Below are 23,424 nucleotides of genomic sequence, written 5' to 3' on the forward strand. Positions count from 1 at the left end.
ATGGCAGTGCCCAGACAGCTGGCCGTGGGAGAGGAGCGTACGCCCGGGGGTGCACGGCTTGGGACTAGCAATGGGGCTGGAGAAAGAGCATGCTCACTTTTCCCTTCTTTCCTGGGCCATCCCTGTACATACAGATATACTGTGATTTCTCCCATCTTAACAACAAACAAACACATCTCCTTTTCCATCACACTCCCTTCCAGCCACTGCCTTCATTCTCTACTCTCCTTTACATTAAAACTCTAAAGCCTGTACCTGCAGTCCCCTATCCCTCTTCTTCCACTCTCATTTTTTATACTTTTTATTATGAACATTTCAAAATACCCCCCAATAGAGAGGCTGGCACAGTGAGCACCCCTCCCCACTACTCAGTTTGCCCAGACCATGTAGAAGCGCACCCCAGACATCCCCCATTCTCTCCTGCCTCAGCCGGGCAGACTGTTGCACTCCCACCCACAACAGCTCTTGCCAAGGTCACCAATGACCTCCAGGTTACACCCAGAGGTCACTGCTGGCTCATCTCACCGAGCCTCTCTACGGCGTACAATTGCTCACTCTCTCCCTTGGAAACACTTGTTTGTTTTCCACTTCATTTCCAAGGCTCCACACTGCCATGCTTTTTTCACCCGCAGTCCCGTCTGTAGGTCCCTCCTCATCGCCCCAACTTCTCCATGTTAAGGTGCCAGGGGCTCCCTTCTCAAGCCTCTGTTTACCTGGAAAGTGACACTCCCTCCCTCGCTAATGTCGCCCAGTCTCCTGGCTTCATGCCCCGAAAACTCCCACATATATATTCCAGCTAGGGCATCTCCCTGAACTTGACGTTTCCATGTAGATTATTAATAAGCATCTAAAACTTAATATGAAGCCAGAGTGAACTGACCTCGTCCTCAACTTCTGCCTAAACCCCATCCCTCCCACAGTCTTCCATCTGTCTAATGCCTCAGGCGAAAAACATTTTGTGTGTCCTGTGGCCCAGAGTGGAAACAAGATCCTTAAATGGCCCCAGAGGCCACACTCTGACCTCAGCCCACTGCTCTCTCAGCTCCGCTGCTCCAGTCTCGCAGCTGTCCCCATGCAAGCCAGGTGGGCACTGCATCCCTGGCCCCTCGGCCTGGGAGACCCTTCCCAGGAATCCAGCTGACTCCATCCTTCACCGCCTTTGACTCTGCTCAAATGTCACCTTTTCCTAAAGACTTCTGGATGCTCTTTTAAAAACTGCAAACCCTCCCTCCCTTTCCCTGCCTCATGTTGCTCCACAGTTCTCAACTCCATCCCAACATGCTTCTTGCTTGACTTTTATGACCTCTTACTGTCTGCTGTGTCCTCAGCGCCTGGAACAGTGGCTGGCACAGAGCAGATGCTTACGGAAAACGAATGCCTACATGGGCCACGGCGTGTGCCTTCTACAAAGGGGCAACCACTTTGGAGCTCCCGCCTTTTAGCAAAGGCTTTGGGATCCCTTTTCCTTTCTCTCTCATACGTAGACACATCCCCTCTCCCTCTTTTTCTCATACATAGACACATCCCTCTCCCTGGCCCCTGGGATGGTGGAAAGGACCCAGTGAACAGGGAAAAATGCCAGAAGGCGAGCGGAACCCAGCACGTCACAGCCACTGCAAGCTGCGTGCAGAGGACAGCTGCAGTGAGCATGTGCGTGCTTGCTGGGACTCACTGGGGGGGGGGGGGGGGTCACTGGGGTTAGCACTGTTGATGTTGAGGGGCTTCTGGAAAGAGACTTCTGGCTCTTTCTACCAGACTCAAGGAAAAACACCACCTGCCTGAAAGATTTTGACCACACTGCCTAAGTAGACTAGGGCCTCTGCAGTGTAGACAGACCCTGAGAAACTATTAGAGGGGCATGCGCCTCCTTTCTGAAAGGAGAGGCCCTGCAGATAGGGTGCTGGTGCTCTACTTCTTGGTCCGCCTCCTTTCATCACATCCTGTCTTGTAAAATGTACCTCTGATGAAGGCAGCCATCGGTCACTGCGCTCCCCAATGTGTGGTTCCACTGAGCCACAGCCCAGGCTCCGCCTCGGCTCCTCCCACTGTCAGGAGGCACAATCCCCGGGGCTGGGACATAGTCTCCGGAATTTGGAAGGGAACAGAGCTAACTGTTGGATGCTGGCCTGGCCAGTGAACTCATCTACTTGGGTTTCAGTTTTTCACCTGGAACATGGGGATGACCGCAGTTCTCTGAGGTTGGAGGAGTCCTCACTGAAGCTGGAGCGCACGCCTGTCTCCGTAATGCCTCTGGGGCCCATGTGACGGAACATCCCAGCTCCCAATGAAGGCCACCAATGCCATTTAGAACAGGGAGCACCCATGCTCAGTTCTCAGAACATCAGTCCCATTCGAAATGCACGTTAAATTCCATGAGGTGAGTTGGTGGGGCAATGGTATTAACTTCAAAAGCACGTGTTGGCTACCCCATTAGTTCTGAGAGTTATACGGGGTCTACACAATGGTCATGTGTCACCAGAAGGCCTTGGCAAATGTAGAAAAAAGAAGGAAAAAAAAAAGGAATAAAGGAAGAGGGACCAGAAAAAGGCGGCGACTGGAATTGAGAGAAAAGAATAAGGAAAGGAAGAAATGGAATGGAAGAGAATTAAACTCCCATGATGGAGACAGGTGCCGGGTTCCAGGTCTCTGAGTAGTCCCTCCCCAGGGGTATTTACATGGGGTGGGTGTGCTTCCAGGTGCTGCTCAGAGTTGAACTTGGTTGGCTGTGAATGAAGGGAGAATGGAGCTTGGACCTTTACCAGAGCTCTAGGTTGCATGGGGACTAAGGAGGCCCTGACATTAGAAGAGAATCCTCATTTCCAAAGCAGACCCCTCTGCCCCTGGACAGCCCCCACCCCCACGTCTCTTTGCTCATGAAACTTTGGTTACTATCTAAGTAGGAAAATACATGAAAGGTACATTCCTGAAAACAGGCGGTTTCAGAGGACTTAAGGTGGCAGAGAATGGAGAAGACCTGGTAGAGGTCATGGACAAGCAATGGACAAGGGGAGTTCAGGCCATGCATGCACAGATGGGCAGGGTAAGGCCAAGGTAAGATGGGGAGATGATAGTAGCCACAGCAAAGCCTCCACACACGGGCAGGGTAAGCCCCCTGGATGTCCTAGATGACAGTGACCTAACGGACAGGTAGCCATAGACAATGAGCTTTATGTTGCTCTGACGGAGGTCCAGTTAATTTGAAAGCAGGCTTATGTCCACAGCCTGAGAAATGCATGATCCGCTCCCCTGTGGCTCTGGTCCCATCTCATCCTCTTGGCCTCTTGGACCCTTGCTGCTCACACTGGCCTCCTACTTCCTGATGCCACGAGTAAGCTTCTACCTCAGGGTCTCCCTGTCGCCTCTGCCTGGGATGCCGCTCTCTGCTCATCACTACCTCATCTGAGAGGCCTTCTCTGACCCCTGTGGCTTCCCGCCTCACAACTCCCTGCCTCCCCGCACTTGTCATCAGGAACTAATTTTGCCTGCTTCCCCCAATGGATGATAAGCTCCATCAGAACAGATTCTATTTGGTTTACTTCTGAAGACTGCTTAGCCCATGCAAGCCTCATGAAATATTTGTTGAACGAATGTGTGAACCCAAAGCCATTAAGTATATATAACATGAGTCAAATTGATTGATTGGTGTTTCAGGGTGGACCACCTACAAGGAGTAGGGGGAAGGGTGGGAAATCACTGCAGTTCAGAAACCCCGACTGCAACCTCATGAGACCCCAAGGCAGGAGCACCCGGCTCAGCTGCTCCCAAATCCCTGAACCGCAGGAACTATGTGCGCTAATAAATGTTTGTTATTCTTTTAAAATGCTACCTGTTGGAGTGATTTGTGTCACAGTGGCAGATAATTATCACAAAGGAGATGGCATGGCGGTGGGCCAGCCCAGGTTTGAGTTGATATGGGACGACCAGGATTGTGTCTCTCACTGGTTAACTGTGCAGCCCCTTTCCGCTTCCGGAGCCAGCTGGTCCCAATTTGATTCTGCAACTCTTATTAGCCACGAATGCCACCCGTATCCTCAGTAAACTTTATTTAGACACAAATAGACACAACAGAAAATACATACACAGATACAGATTATTTTCTCTACAGGAGGAACAGACATCACAGAGGGAATTTAAAAAGTAGGTGCATGGAATGTAAGAAAATATTGCAAAGTCCTGGTTCACTCACACTTAACACAGACACATATTTCAGAGGGAGACAGGGATACGCCATCCCTACGGCAAGCTCACAGTTGATCTGTAACAGTGCACAGGTGTGGGGAAGGTACTCTTGGAGTGACAGAATGCTCACGACACTAGCAGGACTCGGCTTAAACGAAAGACAGAATCGAGGAGATGGACCCCGCACAGATGCTCTGCAAGCTGCCAGCGAGGTCCTAAAGCAGCTTGGCAGAAAGGCTACATTAGCTGTCATCTTGCGGCTTGAAGGTCTGGAACCTCCACCGTGGTGTGCGCGCCATAGAGAGGTTACAGAGACACACTGAGGACGTGGCGACTCGACATGCATGCTGGCTTCGAAACCCACGGTACAGAGCATGGACAACAGGTTATAAAATGTGGCTTTGAAAAAAAAAAAAGGAATAATAGCCAAGAAGACAACGAATGCTTTGCAAATGCTGCCACATCCACGGCAGTGTTTCCCACTGCACCGCCTGCGGTCCCCCACCGGGAGCCATCGGCCTCTGGGTCCTGCTCCACACCACGGTGGAGCGAGGTGGATGTCTCTTGCAAGTCTATCATTTCCCTCTACAGTCACTCCTGTCAGAGCCACACCTGTCACCAGAACAAGCTGCCGTGGAACCACCCCACACTCTCCTGTCCCGACAGGCCTCTGGCCTCCACACCATCTTCGCGTTTCAGATCGGGGGTCCCTAGGCCACCTCTGTATTTTAGTAAAAAATGGTTTCCACTGTACCCTTCGTGTGTCCTCTTCCTAATGTGACAAATCCGGATGAGATGAAGTTATGGAGATCAGCTCCTCCACTTCGGTAAGCATCCTTCCCATAATGTCCTGCAAGAAGACGGGGCACAATTACCTGCGCATCCATGACACCACAAGGACCAGCTCACCAGCAGCGCTGCACTGAATGTCCAGCCAGCGGCTAAGGCAGAGGTAGCAGCAGTCCAGAAAAAATACATACATATACTTTTACAAATGTATATGTAAATATATAATATATAATAAAAATATATAATATATTTCATCATATAAATATACAGTAATATATCATAAATATAAATATATTTATATATAGTCAGTATATATTACTGTGCAACAAAGTGTGCATATATATATATATATGTGTGTATATATATATATATATATGGCAATAAAGAAAGACGTTCTGGGAAGGTCACACTGAAAGTTGAAAGCAGAGTGGGTGGAGAGACACGTGGCTTGGTTTCGGCATTTCTGCTTGAGCACACCAGACATCGGTCTATTTGTCCTACCATCCTCTCCTTTGCCTCAGCTTCCTTCCTTCTCTGTCTTGCCTTATTCATTTGTTTTCTTTCCTCCCAAAGCGTGGAGGCAGGGGTCTGATCGGGATGGCTCTGTGTATGTGTAAGTTTACGAGTCATAGCACATCCTACAGAACCACACAGCCTGGGGCTTAGGAGAAGCCCAGCATCACTGAAGCTGGCGAGTAGAATGGGTCCTGAAACACTGGAGAAAGTTCTGTGCTGGCCTGTCCTGAATTTCTGCAACAAGATCTATCCCTCGCAGCCTAGTGCATCCATCTACCTGGGTGGAGTGAGGAAAGACTGAGGCAGGCTAGGATTCTGGAAGAAGAAATTAAAAGAGCAGGAGAGTTAATGTTCTGCTCTGACATTTGCAATACGCTTGAAATGCAGACACTGTGAAGAAAGACAGGACACCCTATATTAAATACTAGAGGCCCAGTGCACGAAATTTGTGCATGGGTAATGTCCCTAGCAGCTGCTGGCTGCTGGCTGCCGGCCAGGGCCTCCCTTCCCCTGGCTGCCTGCCGCCGCTGGCTGGGGCCTCCCTTTCCACAGTTGGCCAGCCGGCCCCATCCCTTGGTTTAACTCCCGGTCAAACTCCCAGTCGAGGGAACAATTTGCATATTAGGCTTTTATTATATAGGATAACCACAAAGCTATAGAAAATTCCCACCAGTGCATTGAAAAGAAAAAGGCTGAAAGAAAATACACCTGGTACTGATAACTGTCTTCAGGTAGTTGGAACACAACTTCTCTCCTTTCAATGTTTCTATATTTCCCAAGTTTTTTTTTTTTTTTTTCTATAATGAGTATGTAACTTTTATCACTTAAATAGGTAAAATAAATTTCTAATAGAAAGATGTGTGACTAGTGTAAAGGCAACCAAGACCATACTTTTTCTTAGCAGAGCACCTTGTGCATTAGCAGATCTCAAACTTGGGTGCAGGTAGGAATCATCTGGAAGTTTTTACAAACATGGCTGTCTAGACCAGCCGTGGGCAAACTACGGCCCGCGGGCCGGATCCACCCATTTGAAATGAATAAAACTATTGAAAAAAAAGACCGTACCCTTTTATGCAATGATGTTCACATTGAATTTATATTAGTTCACACAAACACTCCATCCATGCTTTTGTTCCGGCCCTTCGGTCCAGTTTAAGAACCCATTGTGACCCTCGAGTCAAAAAGTTTGCCCACCCCTGGTCTAGACACTCCTCTGGGGTTCTGATTCATTTGGCGGGGCCTGGGCTTGGGGGAGCACATTTCTGGGGAGCTTCCTAGGTGGCTGTCATGTGCCAGGGGGAAGGAGAACGCTGCCCTGGAGCCATGGAGACACAGCCTAAGTGAGTTTACTCCCAAGGGCTCAAGGACCATCAGCTGGGACCCTTGTAGGTGCCAGAACCACCCACTATGTAAGATCCCAGCTCCCAAATGCTCCCTCGCCCTTCCTTCTCCCACATCAGCCGTTCTCAAACCTGAGTGTGGATCAGAAAAACCAAGAGGGCATGTTCAAACAGACTACCGGTGCCCTGCCGGAGTTTCTGGTTAGTACATCTGGGATGAGGTGCAAGATTCTGCATTGCTACCAAGTTGCCTGGGGATGCTGGCTGCTGGGCTGGGCCCAGGGACCGACTCTGGCAACCACTGTCCCAGGGTGTCAGGAGCATAAGAAAATGGTACCACTGTTTCCTTCAGCTCCTCCACTCTGAATAAGTGTCTCATTCCTCAGGGCACACAGCTTTCCACGAGGAACTCTCTTGCTATAAAATACTGGGGTTGCAGCCCAGAATTTTATAGAAGAGAAGAATTATTGGAGCTGAACTAAGAGGCTTCTGCCCAAATCCCAAGTCATATCACAGCCCCAGAAACCAGACTGTAGTACTTAGAGAAACTCATCCTCATCAGGGAATGAAGGCGGAAGGGAAGGGCTGTGGGAAGGGGTGTGCTACAAGTCCCAGGGACAGAGGGACCCTTGTCCTGTAATGCATCACTTTCTCTCTATCCCATCTCCTGACAACAGAAGAGTAAGGAAAGGAAGTAATAAATCAGAACCCTCATAAATTTGGATCTCATTAATTCAGAACTTGTGGTACACCCTGCCGAATCTGCGCTGGTTTATTTTTGTGCTCCTTATAAATAAAAATTTTGATAAACAAATCAATATGGAGGAAGCTGGAACATAAAATGGTGCCCGTGCTACTTACAATCATCTTTATCTGTCAGCTGGAACAAGCGGCCTTGGGACTTTTGCCCTAGTGCTTTGGGGCTGTGCTGTCAGAAAGGAAACTGACAGTTCCTGATCACCTACTATGTGCCAGGCAGAGGGACAGCTGGACATGCAGCTTAATTTTTTGCACAATAATTATGAACATGTTGTAGCATGATACAATTTACAAAGATTCTTCACATATGCTATTTATTTAACACTTGTATCACTACTGCATGGTAACTTGTCTATTATTATTTATTTCCCCATTTTATTGATGGAAAAAGTGAGGCCAAAGTCCACAATATTTCCACAACTCGTACCCTTGCAACCTCACCCTAGGACCTGCCGCGCACCATGGTGCCTCCTCTCTGAGACGTCAGCCAGGACCCAGTGGGCACACTGGGCCAGAAGTCCGCCTGCGGACGAGCAAGTGCAGAGAAGTTGGAGCTCAGAAGTGTTGAGCTTCAAGGACTGAGGTTTTGAACTGAGAAAAGGAAGGAGATGCTGAGGGGCCAGGACTAAGAGCATTGGACAGGAATAAAGAATTTATGGTCAAATCAGTTTGGAAATCACTGAGTTGAATGAAAAGTAACCATGGAAACTATGTCCAGGGGCCTGCCAGTGAGCACCCCACTCTCCAGGGAGCCTTCAGCCTTTTCAAAGCCGTCTCTGGGGACACTTTTGAGGATGGCACAGTGGCAGTTTCTGCTTTTGCTCAAGCCAGGCTCCTCAGATATGAACACATCAGACTCACCTGGATGCACAGATTGCGGGGTCCCAGTACCGGAAGTCCTCCCTTAGTCGGTCAGAGGTGAGGCCTGATCATGTGCATTTCTAGCAAGTCTCAGGTGATGCTGCTCATAACCCAGGACCAGGAACCACACTTTATGAATATTATGTTAGAACTAGCGACAGGTCACTCCTCCGCTGGATACAGGAGGTCAAAGTCTAGATTTATGTCTCCCGTGTCCTCCAAAGAGCTGGTTTAGCCTGAGCAAGGACAGTGTGAGGAGAAGAATGGCTGGTAAAAGTGGAACCTGCATAGTGGACAGTCAGAGAGAGGGGAGCCAGCCCCTAGTCTGCCCTGGTGATACACTGAGTTCATCAGGTGATGATGTGAATGGTATGAACGGGGATCACAGAATCCTTTCGCCACAACACAAACTGCCACATCATTCTCCATCTGGAAGACCTGAGGCAGGAGGCCAAAGGAATGCAGACACTGCCCAAACTGCATTTGCAGAGAAACAGCCATATAACCAGCAGGGCTCCAGGAAGAAATGAGCAAGAGCTCTGTGGGCACCCCTGGTAGGAGTGTGAACACCCCTGCATTGAGTGAGAGCACGCCCATGTCACATCAGAGGCAAGGACACGGCCCCGACCAGTAACAAGGATGGCCTCGGGCTGCACAGCATGCCCGCCACCGCCTGAACAGAACTGTACAAAGTGGCACAGCCTCCAGTCTGCCGCTGCCCCTCACCATCCCCACCACGGGAAGTCACAGCACAGCTGCCTGCAGGAGACAGGCGAGAGCTAAAGAGAAGTCGGAGGCTTGTTCTGGGAGATGCTGGCAGCTCTGATCGCAAGGCAGCCCTGAGTGAGGAGGGGGAACGTTTCTGTGTAAAGGAGATTTGCTACAAGAAACAGGAGGGAAAAATTAGGTAATATCTGAATGGTGATCTCAATAAGACTTAAGAGAACATTGCATCTGTGAAATTACATCAACAGCCACAGAGAGAAGCAGACTGATCAGGAACGTTCACCTGAGCTGCATTATGGACAACAGAGGGGATACTGAAGGAAACTGGTGAAGAAAACCCAAATGAGAGAGGTGGATGAAGGACAGAGAGACAGAAACAAGGGGAGAAAAGAAGGGACAGGACATCTCTGGTAGCTACTATTTCTTTTTTTTAAATCTATATATATAAAAGGCTAATATGCTAAGTGTCCAACAGTCCTAATGGTATGATGTGCGCTGACCACCAGGGGGCAGATGCTTAATGCAGGAGCTGTCGAGCTGCAGTGACTTGGCAATGGCGGTTCTCGGGTGATGCACCCCAAAACCAGAGAGGAGGGAGCACGATTCCTCCCAGGGCTGCGGAATTCCACCTTCGGCATTGGGTTATGTTGTTGCTGGGGCACTGTTGGCCCTGAATCTGGTTTACTGCACACTTGCATTTGCATTCCACACCCTGCATGACAGCAACTTTGCAGAGTGCCCTCTCGCACTCTGGGACCCCTCCAGGGATGTCAGAGAGCCGATTTCGGCCTGATCTCCACAAGCCAGGCCGAAGGACCCCACCTGCCGGTTGGGACCCTGCTCACTCCACAGACACCAGGGAGAGACTGTAGGAGGTTGGCTCGAGGGTGTATCTGGCCTGTCTCACCCAGTCCCAGACCATCTTCTAATTAATTTCCTTTCAATGTGCACGAATCCTTGCACTGGGTCACTAGTATGTGTATATATATATATATTATTTCAGAGAGGAAGGGAGAGGGAGACGGAGAGAGAGATAGAAGCATCAATGATGAGAGGGAATCATTGATCGGCTGACTCCTGCAAGTCTGCACTGGGGACTAAATCTGCAACCTAGACATGTGCCCTGACCAGGAATCGAACTATGACCTCCTGGTTCATAGGTCAATGCTCAACCAGTAAGCCACACAGGCCTGGCTAGAAGCTACTATTTCACACAATATTCTCAGAAGAGGGTCAGAAGGGGTAATTCAGATGATATTATTAAAATTTATTTTTTTCTGATGGAAGACATTACTTTTTAGATTAATAAAAGGATCAAGCATCAGACTATATATTAGAAGGGCCAGTATCTAAATATACTCTAGTGAAATCCCATTTTAAAAAATAAAGGGAACAAAACCATCTTCATAAAACACCAAGCCCATAGGAAGTCAAACAACCTCCCCAGGGTTTTGAAAACTATTTCTGCAGAGGTAAGACGGGTCCAGAGTGAAGAACACACTCTGGACACACTGACAAGATTCCAACCTCTTTATGTATCTGTCTCCTCAAATGCAAAAGGAAAATAACAATAATACCCATTTCATAGGTTGTTGAGAAGATTAAATGAGTTACTATATATAAGGCATTTAGAACAATACTACTAAGTGCTACCTAAGGGTTTGCCAATATTTTTGAGTAGATTTTTTATTCCATTCCTCTAAAACTCATTAAAAATAATGAAAAAAAGAAACAATAGAAAACTTTCTTCAGAAAGAAATACCAGACACACACACACACATACAAATACAGGAAAATGCAAATAATAATAATAATAATAATAATAATAATAATAATAATTCAAAGAGAACTAGAGACTGAAATATAAAAAAATCAAACTTTAATCTGTTAGAAAAGAATATTAGAGAATATGTTAATGATATCAAAGCTGGGAGGGTTTTTTAAACAGGAATCAAAAGGTACAGACTATAAAACCCTCAACAAAATATTAGCAAATCTGATCCATAAAGACATCAAAAAGATCATACACCATGACCAAGTGGGATTTATTCCAGGGATGCAAGGCTGACACATATTTGCAAATCAATAAATGTAATACATCACATAAACAAATTGAAAGACAAAAGTTACATGATCATATCAATAGATGCAGAAAAAGAATTTGACAAAATCCAACACCCATTTTTTAAAAATATATTTTATTGATTTTTTATAGAGAGGAAGGGAGAGGGATAGAGATTTAGAAACATCGATGAGAGAGAAACATCGATCAGCTGCCTCCTGCACACTCCCTACTGGGGATGCGCCCACAACCAAGGTACATGCCCTTGACCAGAACCGAACCTGGGACCCTTGAGTCTGCAGGCCGACACTCTATCCACTGAGCCAAACCAGTTAGGGCCCAATAACCAGTTTTGATAAAAACTGCCAGCACAGTGGGAATAGAGGAATCCTATCTCAATATAATAAAGGTCATATATGACAAAACTACAGCCAATATCATATTCAATGTGCAAAAACTAAAACCATTTCCCCCAAGAACAAGAACTAGACATGGATGTCCACTTTCACCACTCTTATTCAACATAGTATGGGAAGTGCTAGCTACAGCAATCAGACAAGAAGAAAACATAAAAGAAAACATCAAAACGGGTGCAAGGAGGAAGTAAAACTCTCATTATTCACTGATGACATGATATTGTACATAGAAAACCCTAAAGACTCCACCAAAAAACTACTAGATTTAATAAAGAAATTTAACAATGTAGCAGGATACAAAATTAACACCCAGAAATCGATGGCATTTTTATACACCAATAATGAATTCCCAGAGAGAGAAATTAAACAAATAATCCCATTTACCATTGCAACAAAAAAATTAAGGTACTTAGGAATAAACTTAACCAAGGAGGTAAAAGACTTGTACTCGGAAAACTACAGGACACTGAATAAAAGAGCTAGAGGAAGATATACCATGTTCATGGATTGGTAGAATTAACATAATTAAAATGTCCATACTACCTAAAGCTCTCTACAGATTCAATGCACTCCTATTAAAATACCAACAGCATATTTCACAGATCTAGAATAAGTACTTCAAAAATTCACATGGATTCCTGAATAGATTGTGTTGTGTAATACCCACAACACAATCTTGAGAAAGAAGAACAAAGTTGGAGGGATCACAATACCAAATATCAAGTTATATTACAAAACTACTGTAAGCAAAAAAGCCTAGTACTGGCACAAGAACAGGCATACAGATCAATGAAACAAAACAGAGAACCCAGAAATCTACCCAAGCCATTATGCTCAATTAATATTTGACTATGGAGGCAAGTGCATACTATGGAGTCAAGACAGTCTCTTCAATAAATGGTGTTGGGCAAACTGGACAGATACATGTGAAAAAATGAAACTAGACCACCAACTTATACCATACACAAGAATAAACTCAAAATGTATAAAAGACTTAAATGTAAGTTGTGAAACCATAAAAATCCTAGAAGAAACCATAGGCAGAAAAAATCTCAGACATCTCTCATAGCAATATGTTTGAGGATATATCTCCTAAGGGAAGGGAAACTAATGAGAAAATAAACAAATGGGACTACCTCAAAATTAAAAGCTTCTGCATAGCAAAAGAAACCATGAACAAAATGTAAAGGGAGCCCACTGTATTGGAGAACATATTTGGTAATGATACATCTGATAAAGGGTTAATATCCAAAATATATAAGGAACTCATAAAACTTAACAAAAGGAAGACAAAGAATCCAATTAAAAAATGGGCAAAGGACCTAAATAGATACTTCTCCAAAGTAGACATACAGATGGTCAAGAGACATATGAAAAAATGCTCAAAGTCACTGATCATCAGAGAGATGCAAATTAAAATGACAATGAGGTATCACTTCACACCTGTCAGAATGGCTACCATCAACAAATCAACAAATGACAAGTGCTGGCAAGGATGTGGAGAAAAGGGAACCCTAGTACACTGCTGGTGGGAATGCAGACTGGTGCAGCCATTATGGAAAACAGTATGGAGTTTCCTCAAAAAATTAAATATGGAACTGCCATTTGACCCAGTGATCTCACTTTTAGGAATATATCCCAAAAAATCAGAAACACCAACCAGAAAGGATATATACACCCCTATGTTCACAGCAGCACAATTTACAACAGCTAAGATCTGGAAACAGCCCAAGTGCCCATCAGTAGATGACTGGATAAAAAAGCTGTGGTACTTTTACACCGTGAAATACTATGCAGCAGTAAATAAGAAGGATCTCTTACCCTTTCAGACAGCATGAATGGACCTGGAGAGTATTATGCTAAGCAAAATAAGTCAGTCATGCCAGAACCTGTTTGGCTCAGTGGATAGAGGACTCAAGGGTCCCGGGTTCGATTCCGGTCAAGGGCATGTACCTTGGTTGCAGGCACATCCCCAGTTGGGGGCGTGCAGGAGGCGGCTGATTGGTGTTTCTCATTGATGTTTCTAACTTTTTATCACTCTCCCTTCTTCTCTGTAGAAAATCAATAAAACATATTTTTAAAAAAATAAATAAGTCAGTCAGAGAAAGACAAATATCACATGATCTCACTTATATGTGGAATCTAATGAACAAAATAAACTGTTGAAAAAATAGATCCAGAGACAGAAGCATAGAACAGACTATGGAATCTCAGAAGGAAGGTGGGGGTGGATGGGTGGGTGGGAAAAGATCAACCAAAGAACTTGTATGCATACATGCATAACCCATGGATACAGACAATAGGGTGGTGAAGGCCTGGGGCAGGGGCAGGCGGTGGGGGCAGGCTCGAAGGGGCCAATGGGGTAAGAAGGGGACATCGGTAATACTTTCCACAATAAAGATGTTAAAAAAGGTACAGACTAAAGAGGAATCATCTAAAAAATTTTAAACTATAATACATAAAAAGCAGTAATAAAACTATAAGTCAAGCACTAGAAATATATATTTACATTAATATCTAGAACACACAGATAACTGCAAATTAATCAGAAAGTAAGACAACACGCTAGAAAAACTAGGCAGAAGAGATCATAGACAAGTCACAGAGGAGAAAATGTGAAGGGACAATATACACAGTGGTGTTCAATCTCACAAGTAATCAGGGAAAGCCAAATTAAAACTGTAATGAGACAGCATTTCACACCCAGTAGACTGCGAAAGTGAAGATGCTGAGACTACCGCCACAGCTAAGCAGGAACAAGACCTCCCACACTCTCTGGTGAGAGTGTAAATTGGAAAGAACTTTGGCAATGGCTAATACAGGTGAAGACGGGTAGGTCATAAAACCAGCAATTCCACTTTCAGGTATATGCCCTAGATAAATCCTCACATAAGTGCATAATAAAATATGAGCAACATGCTAACATGCAATACTGTTTGTAATAAAGACAAACTGGGAAAAAGCCCTCTGTTCTTCCCAAGAGAGAAGTGACAAATAGTGTTCTAGTCATGCAATGGAATCCTACACAACCGTGCAAATGAAATGAACCAGCGCTCTCAGTATCAACATGGACGATTTCACAATTAGAGTTGAGTCCACTAAGCAAGCTGAAGAAAAACACGATGACATCATCAGGATGACATCATCTGGAGAGTTTCAGACCATGCAGGACAACACTCTGTTGTCTGAGGATATGGGCATATGTGGTGTTATACAGGAACAGGAAGTTCAGGGGAATGACAGACACTGACTTCAGGAACAGACAGGCCACTTCCGGAGGTAGAGCAGGGAATGTGATTGAGGAAGGGTATAGGAAGTTCTTCTGTGTTTTATTTCTTATTCTAGATAGTTGGGAAGATATTCTGACTGCTAAATAGTTCTTTATTTATTTTGTTTAATGACAGAGAGGTAGGGAGATAGATGATAGATAGATAGATAGATAGATAGATAGATAGATAGATAGATAGATAGATAGGATAAATACATAGATAGGTGCTGGATAGATAAAGATGATTGATAGGTCATTAGTTAATTAGCTAGTTAGCTAGTTTTCGGTTAACTAACTGTTACCAAGGAACTTATTTACTGCCAGATTATCCTCCAACAATCAAGGAAACAAAGAGTCTCCAGATTTTAAGAACTCAGAGACCAAAATACCCCACATGGCTCACCGAGGAAAAGAAAAAGCTGCCTGATGATATTCACCAAACAAAGTAAAACTACAGAATTCCTAAACCATAAATGCACTTATTTATAATATTCAAGGAATACACAAACCCCAGAATTCACTAAGGAAAGACTGGTACTAGAGATTTTTAACATCAAACAAACTGTCTTTATTGATGGCAATAGAGTTAAGTGATAAGAAGCCACCCTGGAAAATTTGGTAGGCAAATAGGGCAGACAGAGTACACCACTGTGATGAAATAAAGCCAAGAGTAGCTTCTGTGATGGGGGACAACTCTCCATCTTTTGCTCCTGTTTGAAATGCAAAGCATGCGCCCAGCGCAGACACCGGCCATCTTGGGAAAGCTGACAGGGGCTCAGATGGTCTGGGGCCTGCTATGCAGTCACCTCACTGTGGAAAATATGCCACAGACAGAAATCAAAATACATGTCAACCCCCAGAAACATTTTAATGCATGTGAAAGTGGGGTTTTCCTTTGTTTACAAAAAGCTCAATCATATCAGTAATAAAAATAATAATGAAACATTAGAAAAATGCACAAGGAATATGAATAGGTAATTATCACCTCAAAAAACACACAACAAAAATTAATTTAAAGACCAATGGAGATATAAAGATATGATTAATCTTAATTCATAATTAAGAAAATGCAAATCAAAATATGAAGTACCATTTTAAAAAACGAACTGGCTAACCTTACCCGTGTGGTGCTCCAAGGCCAGGGGAACGGGCTCCCACTGCTGCTGATGGGAGTGTAAAGCAGCTGTGCCTACTTGAAGGGTGGGCTTTCTGCTTAGCATCTCACGCTAGGAGTTTACCCTGCACATATGCCCTCAAGTTTTTCCATAATATTTGAGCCAGGCTACACAGTGCAGTGTTGGTTGCAATAGTTTCTGTCAAGGAGGAGTGGGGGGTAGGGAGGTGAGGATTAAGTAATGTCATGTCATGGAATATTATGCAGCTGTTGAAAAGAATGAGGCAGAGCTGTACGTGCCGATGTGGAAAAATTTTCAAGATATTAAAAGTTAAAATAAAAGCAAGGTATAAAGCAATGCTTCAGTGTGCTCCCTTTCATATAAATAAGAGTGAAAATAGTATGCACAAAAAATACACAGAAACCCATTGTAGGTAGGATGATTCACACAAACCATTTTTTTTTTCCTGAAAATAAATCATGCATACAAAATACTGAAACTTCCTTTCCTTCGGGGAAAGGGTCTGGAATAAAGGGAGAGAGATATTTACTTCTGAGGTGTATTATTTTCTTTACTGTGTGACTTTTCTAAACGTGCATATGCGTTATTTTAATTTTTGTGCTATTTACAGAGTTCATCTGGAATTAGGGAGTGGGCCATTCTTTGATTTCCTCTCTGTCCTTCTTTATATGCAAAAACTCTAATAAATGCCATTTATAAAAAGAAGTATGAGGGCCAGGGAGTGAGAGGGGCCACTTTTCCTTGTGTAAATGACAAGGCATTTATCAAGCACAGATCCTATACCCACCTGGCAGGAGGGCGGTAAGGATTAGGTAAGATCCTGTTATAAATCATTTCATGTGCTACTCGGCAGCAATAAGCCTCAATACATGGGAGCGCTACTCACTTGGAGACTCCAGTCTTTCCTCTTTCCCAGGCGGGAACTCCCTGGGGTCCTCTTACTCTGCTTGTGCCCCGAGCTGCCCTGGGGCCAGGAGTCAAGAGCAGAGGAGCTGGAGAGAGTTTGGGCATATGTGGTGTTATACAGGAACAGGATGGCTCTCCCCCCGGGAACCCCAAGGGTCCTTCCAGCTCCCCGGAGCCCACACCAAGTCTGCACATGGGGAGAGGGCTGGGGCCAGGAGGCCTGTGTTCCTTTATGCTGGCACTCCTGCTGAGTCAATGAGGCAGCTCTGAGCGCCCTCACCAAGGTGAGCTGGGTGCAGGCCAGGCCTGATTGCAGACTGCATCTACAGTGGCTATTTACTAGTTTACTGGGAACGCTTTATGTATGTCATAGCTAGTGCTTGCTCACAAAGCACAGAAGGACTGTTTCTTCCAGAGTCTATGGAGTTGGCAGAGATGTCGGCAAATACTTTGGGTAATGCCCCCTCCCTGGCATCTTCCCTCTGCTGACGCTGTAGTCAGGGACTTGGAGATTGTCACCAGGTGGGCTGCACACCTGGTTGGTTGGGCCTGATCCTGTGCACTGAGAGGTCACTGGTTCGATTCCCGGTCAGGGTATATGCCCGAGTTGCAGACTCCATCCCCAGTACGGGGCATGTAGGAGGCAGCCGATCAATGTTTCTCTCTCCCTCTCCCTTCCTCTCTCTCTAAAATCAATAAAAACATGTTTTTAAACGGTGCTTTCATCCTATCACTGCTCTAGGAAAGCAGAAGCTCTCGTCAGGTAGAGAAGAATGAGGCTCAGGCCAGGCCAGGGGGGGGCAGAACCTGGAATACAGTTTGAGAACCATTGCACTGGGGGCAAATCCCCCAGAAAGTCGTTCACAAACCAGCCCCTTTCAATCCAAATTCATGACCCCCAGAACTATCCATTTTGTTGGTTTGGATTTAAGAAAACTGGTACTTTGTGTTCAAAACCAAACCAAACAAACAAACAAAAACATAAATATGCACTGTACAGAGGTCTCCAGCTGTGGCCAAGGACAGACTCAAGGTCAACCTCACCCCCTGCAACAGGAAGCTCTGCTGTGGTCTCTTGTATATTATACAGGCTTTGGGGTAAGGTTTTTTTTAAGAACGCATTACATGGCTCAAAAACTAAAGTACGAACACCACAGCTCTAGTGCATCCTAATTATTTACCAAGGGGATGAGAAAGGATTGCTTGGTGGTGACATTAATCTGCAGAGATTTTATGAGAACTAAACCCTCCCCGGCCCCACCACTGAGAGGGAATGGGAGAATGTCACAGGAAGGAGTGTCCAAGGTCACCTTTTCCAGCAGAATACTTACAGATGAGGAAACCGGGCCTGGGGAGGGGAAACAGATTCCAAGGTCATGGCTGCTGCTGTGACTAAAACCCCCAGGTCAGTCCGAGCTCTCCCCGGCGCCCCAGGCAGCCCAGCCTCCCTCGAGCTAGAGCAAACCGTGCAAAGGTTCATTTCCATTTCAGGGGGGCCCAGTGCGCCATTTATTTTCTCCTCAGATGTAGTCCCCTTGGGAAGATGCCCAGAATCTAACCAAATTCCCGTCTCTGCCTGTGATCACCGTCTCAGATCTGTCTCATTCTTGACAGCAGGACCCTGGCCAAGAGGAGTCCGGAGGCCTGGGGAGGGGAGGCCGAGGGCCAGGTGCTCTCTGCAGGGAGGGAAGACTCTTTCCCGGCCCCAAACATCCCAGGAGATTCGCCAGACCTCAGAGGTGAGTTAAGAAACCTGAGAATTGGTCAAATCCCCCTCTGATCTCCATGCAGACCTAGAGTGGGGCAGCCCGTGGGCACCTGGCACTGCTCTCCTGCTTCCTTCCTGGTCTCACACTCTGCAACCCCAGCGCTCCCTGTGATTGCATCTGGATTAGTGGGGAATGGAGTGGTGCTGAAACACTCCAGCGTCTTAAATAATTTTGTCACGTGCCTTTACCCAGAGACACTGGCAATGAATGCCTGATGACCTAGAGGACAATATTAAAAAATATATATATTACTATGATCTCCATTTTGCAGGTGCGTCAATAGCCTCAGAGAAGTTAGCGATACAAAGTCACACAGTGGCCAACCTGTGACTTAGGTCAGGGCCTAGATGCCACGATTTATACTGGGGGTTCCTTTCATTCGACCATGTTTCTTGCAAAGCCATGCTTCCAGCAGCTGCTCAAGGGACCCCACTCTTCCAAAACACCTAGGGAGCCCTTTCTGCGCAGAATAGGAAATGCGAGAGGGACAATTTTTAGGGGCTATCTTTTTTTCAGACTTTATCTCCCAAAGGGAGGGCAATTTAATTGGACTATTATATATATTACATATCTCTGAAAAGTTATCAGTGAGTGAGGACGGTTCATTAAAAATTCAAGCCTCTTTACACTGATTTGGGTTAAGTGTTTGTTGTCATGGTGAGTGAGGCAGCTTGGCAAATCTGAGATGAGAATACAAAACAAGGTGAGGGAAACTAGGCATAGGGTCTCGTGTAGCCTTAGAATTTACTGCGTTAATGTCCGTGTGACTGTTCACACGGGTCCTTCTGGGAGCAAAGCAAGACTGCCCACTCTGGGTCCCAGGAAAGGTCCCAGGGAGCCATGACTGACATGGGCAGGGTGGGAGAAGGGGTGTGGCCTCACTGGGAGCAGATATGCTCTGGTCAGCCTCCTGTCCCTCTCCTGATAGGTGGGAGGTGAGTGGGCAACTGCACTCCTGCTGGGAGGACAGAACGCTGTAGGGGAGCATGTGTGGGAAATTATCCATAAGAACTTCCCCCAACACTGTCGGCTCTTGGGGGTGAGTTCTTGCAATTTCCTCCACCCTCAGATCTGCCACTTCCAGGGGCAGGAGCAGGGCATTGATGCTGCTGAGAGGCGAGATGTGGAACACGAGATGCGGCCCTATTTCTCTGTTGGGTGTGGTGAACGTATTAGTGCGCACCCAGACCCCAGGCTCCTGGTAATCTCACTGGGGAGGCCATTGTGCTTCTCTGCCCACTCCTGTGGGGGCGCATCCCTGTCAGCAGCAGATCCAGGCCCCTGGCTTCTCTCTGCTCTCAGATACTCGGTCCTCTTCATTCAGGGGGTGCGAGGCAGAACACAGCCCTCCTCAGACCGCTTGGCCAAGCCCTTCCCTGTGGGCCCTGCTCATCCTATTGGTTCCCAAGGCTGGATCACAAATGTGGAGGTGGCAGGCCCTTCATTTGACCTCTGTGAATGGCAGCACAGGGAGTTGGCCAGGGAGAGGCAACAGCAGGAGAGGGGAGGGCAGGGAGAGTGCGGCTGTACCCTGGCCCCTCCACAAGGGGCTGCGGGAGCACCTCCCTACACAGCCCTCCTCCTTGCCCCTGCTCCCCTCTCTGCCCCTCAGCCCTGGAATGAAAAGGCATGCCATGGTCACCTTTCCCCTCCCATTTACATCTTTTCATAATGGTTTTGTTAAACTCTTCTCCAAGTGCGTGTTCCTTGCCCAGACTCTGATAAACCATCTGTCTCCATCCAGAGCCTCCCTCCCCTTCCTCATCCAGGTGAGATTCCATGATCCATCCTTACAACTGCCCTGGCCAGCATCTCACTCCGCTGTACTCGCCCAGCAAACCCACCTGTGACATGATGAGAGCCAGAGTCACGAGGTGCCATCTAGTCGCTGTGGGACTTTAGGTAAGTTATTTGACCTCTTCGAACCCTAATGTCTTCATCTGAAAATGAGACTAATAATCAGAGTTCTTAATGAGGGTTTTGTGATCATCAAATTAATACCTAGAAAGTGTTTACGATCTTGAGGAGATACACCAAACAATAAATGGTAGCTCCTGCCATTCAAGGCCTGAACAAGTGAGACTGGCTGGGCAAAACCACCCACAGAATCCCGTGTGGGGAGGGACTGCACTCCGGAGCCACACTGACCAGGTGGCTCAATCTCAGTTCCGTTTCTCATTAGCTGTGTGGTGTAGGACAATGACTTAACCTCCCACTTCATTCATCAATAAAATAGGGAGAACAGTATCACCCACCTCACAGCGTGACTGAAAGGGTATGTGTAGAGAGTTTAGAACGGTGCCTGGACTATGTGACACGCGGCATGTTTGCTGTTATCACTGTCACTGCCCAGGGTCTCTGAATTAATGACTGACAGTCTGAGACGCCCTCAGCCCTGTGGTGGCTCTGCTGTCCTTCTCTGGAATGTTTGCTCTTCCACTTTCCAAGTGTCTGTGGGGTTTCCTGGGCTCCTGGAACCTCCAACACCTCCTGCTCTTCAGCTGATGGCCTTGCCTCCTACTTCACAAGAAACTGAAGCAGGAAGAAGGGAACATTCTTGCTCACAGGGAATTTACATCCATCCTCTCCCTGTGTTCCCTGCTGGCAAAGGGGGCCCAATGCCCTGGTTCCTGTCCCAGCCTGAAGAGCTGACAGCAGGAAGTCACCTTCACCTCACACTTTGTTCTCAGTTCTTTCCTGTCCGACTTGCGTGTTCATCTCTCCACTGATGTATTCTTGTCAGCATCAGCCATGGTCATAATGGATAAAGGCCATCCTAATTCAGGATGACCTCATCGTAACTTGATTGCATCTGAAAGAATCCTATTTTCAAATAAGGTCACACTCACAGGTACAGGAATTAGGACTTCAGCATATCTTTTTAGGGGATACAATGCAACCTATAATATTGGTCAGAAAAGAACATTATATAAACGGCCCCCCAAGCTGCCTCTCCTCTAGGCATCCTCATCATCACTTACCCAATGGGAGACCTGATTCCTAAGGACAATGCACAAAACCTGCCTCACATGCAGCTGCACTTCCCCATCTCTCCTGCCAGCTCCTCAGCTGAGCCAGCACCACCTCTCACCTGCAACAGGACCAGCCTTCCTACCTGCCGCTTCACCCATTTCCATCTGTTCCATACACAGCACAACTAAAAGTAATCTAAACATAGACATCGGGTCACGCTATGCCTCTTCTAAAAACCTTTCAAGGCTGCATAACGCACTCAAATTAAAAATGTACAATGATCTGCAAGACACGCCATGCCAATGCCCATGCAGTTTCCCACCCTCATCCCCTTTTCTTGGATTCCTCTGTTCTTCATGCCCAGCTCTGGCCTGTCTGCCAGCCTCTGCACTCACCACTCCCTGTGCCTGGAATACTCTGTCCTCAGATGTGTGCAAGCCTAGATCCTTCTTAATCATTTAGGTCTTATTACAAATGTCAACTCCTAAGAGAGACCTTCGCTAACCACCCCATCTACTGTAGGCTCCCCAACATTCTCTATCACAGTATTTGACTTTCATCATGTGCATGAATAGTTATATAAAACAATCTTATTCACCTATTTGGCTGTTGTTTATTGTATGTATTACCTCTTACTGGTACACCCTAGAGAAGGAACACTCAGTATCTAGAACAGTGCTGGGCACACACTGCACCCCCTGGCTAGTTGTTGATGGAATAAATGAATTTCTTCTCAATCTCATCTTGATAAATTCATGCCAATTGCCTTAGACAATATTAAACCATTAAAACATGTTTATGTTTTGACAATTTCAACCAATAATGTCTTTATATGTAGGAAAACTTTAACTGGATAAAGGATTTCTTGACCTCAATTATATCAGTTGCAGTAATAATAGTCTATTTATATAAAAGACTAATATGCTAAGTGTCCTTCCTACCATCCAACCAGTCACTATGATGCACACTGACCACCAGGGGGCAGATGCTCAATGCAGGAGCTGCTGAGCTGCAGTGACTTGGCAGCGGCAGTTCTCAGGTGAGGGAGCCTGATTCCTCGCGGAGCCCCGCGATTCCACCTTCGGCCATGGTTATATTGTTGCTGGGGCACTGTCGGCCTCAAATCCTGTTTACTGCACACTTGCATTTGAGTTCCACACTCTGTACAACAGCAACTTTGCAGAGTGCCCACTTGCACTCCAGGACCCCTGAGAGGATGTCAGAGAGCCGGTTTCGGCCTGATCCTCACAGGCCAGGCTGAGGGACCCCACTCACTCTGCAGACGCCCTTCGAGCCATGGTGCCACCCCAGTTGCGGCCACTGGGAGGGACCGTGGGAGGATGGCTCCAGGGCATGTACAGCCCATCTCACCCAGTCCCACCCTGCCAGCCACCTCCTAATTAATTTCCTTTCAATGTGCACAAATCTGTGTATCGGGTCACTAGTAATAATAATAATAATAATGATAATAACAGGAGCTATTATAGTTATTATTTAATACTGAGGGTGTTTATGAGCCAGACCCTCTGCTTTGTAACCATTATCTCATCTAATCTTCCTAAAACCTCTGGAGGTGGCAAGAGTAACTCTTATCTTTTACTTGAGGAAACTAAATCTCAGTCTTTAGGTATTTTGTTCCTATTCACATATCTCATTGGTGGATGGCCTAGGGCTCAAAAACAAGTTTATTATGGCTTAAAATTTTTAATGTTTCTAACCACAAT

The 23,424-nt window shown here is 46.1% G+C and overlaps 1 protein-coding gene across 3 annotated transcripts in view; it reads right to left on the minus strand.

The window, feature by feature from the left end:
* Window positions 1-23,424, minus strand: part of SHISA6 (shisa family member 6) — a gene marked incomplete at both ends in the record, with an annotated part of 285,249 nt that overhangs the window by 135,383 nt on the left and 126,442 nt on the right. For 2 of the 3 annotated variants that reach the window (XM_081110687.1, XM_081110686.1), the window contains one exon: window positions 4,934-5,029. The exons of the other annotated variant lie outside the window; for it this stretch is intronic. In XM_081110687.1, the coding sequence (XP_080966813.1) occupies window positions 4,934-5,029 (96 nt within the window). The remainder of the gene's footprint in view (window positions 1-4,933; window positions 5,030-23,424) is intronic. 3 annotated transcript variants of the gene reach the window in all.

The sequence above is a fragment of the Myotis nattereri genome (genome assembly GCF_964212035.1).
Source record: "Myotis nattereri genome assembly, chromosome: 16".
NCBI lineage: Eukaryota > Metazoa > Chordata > Mammalia > Chiroptera > Vespertilionidae > Myotis > Myotis nattereri.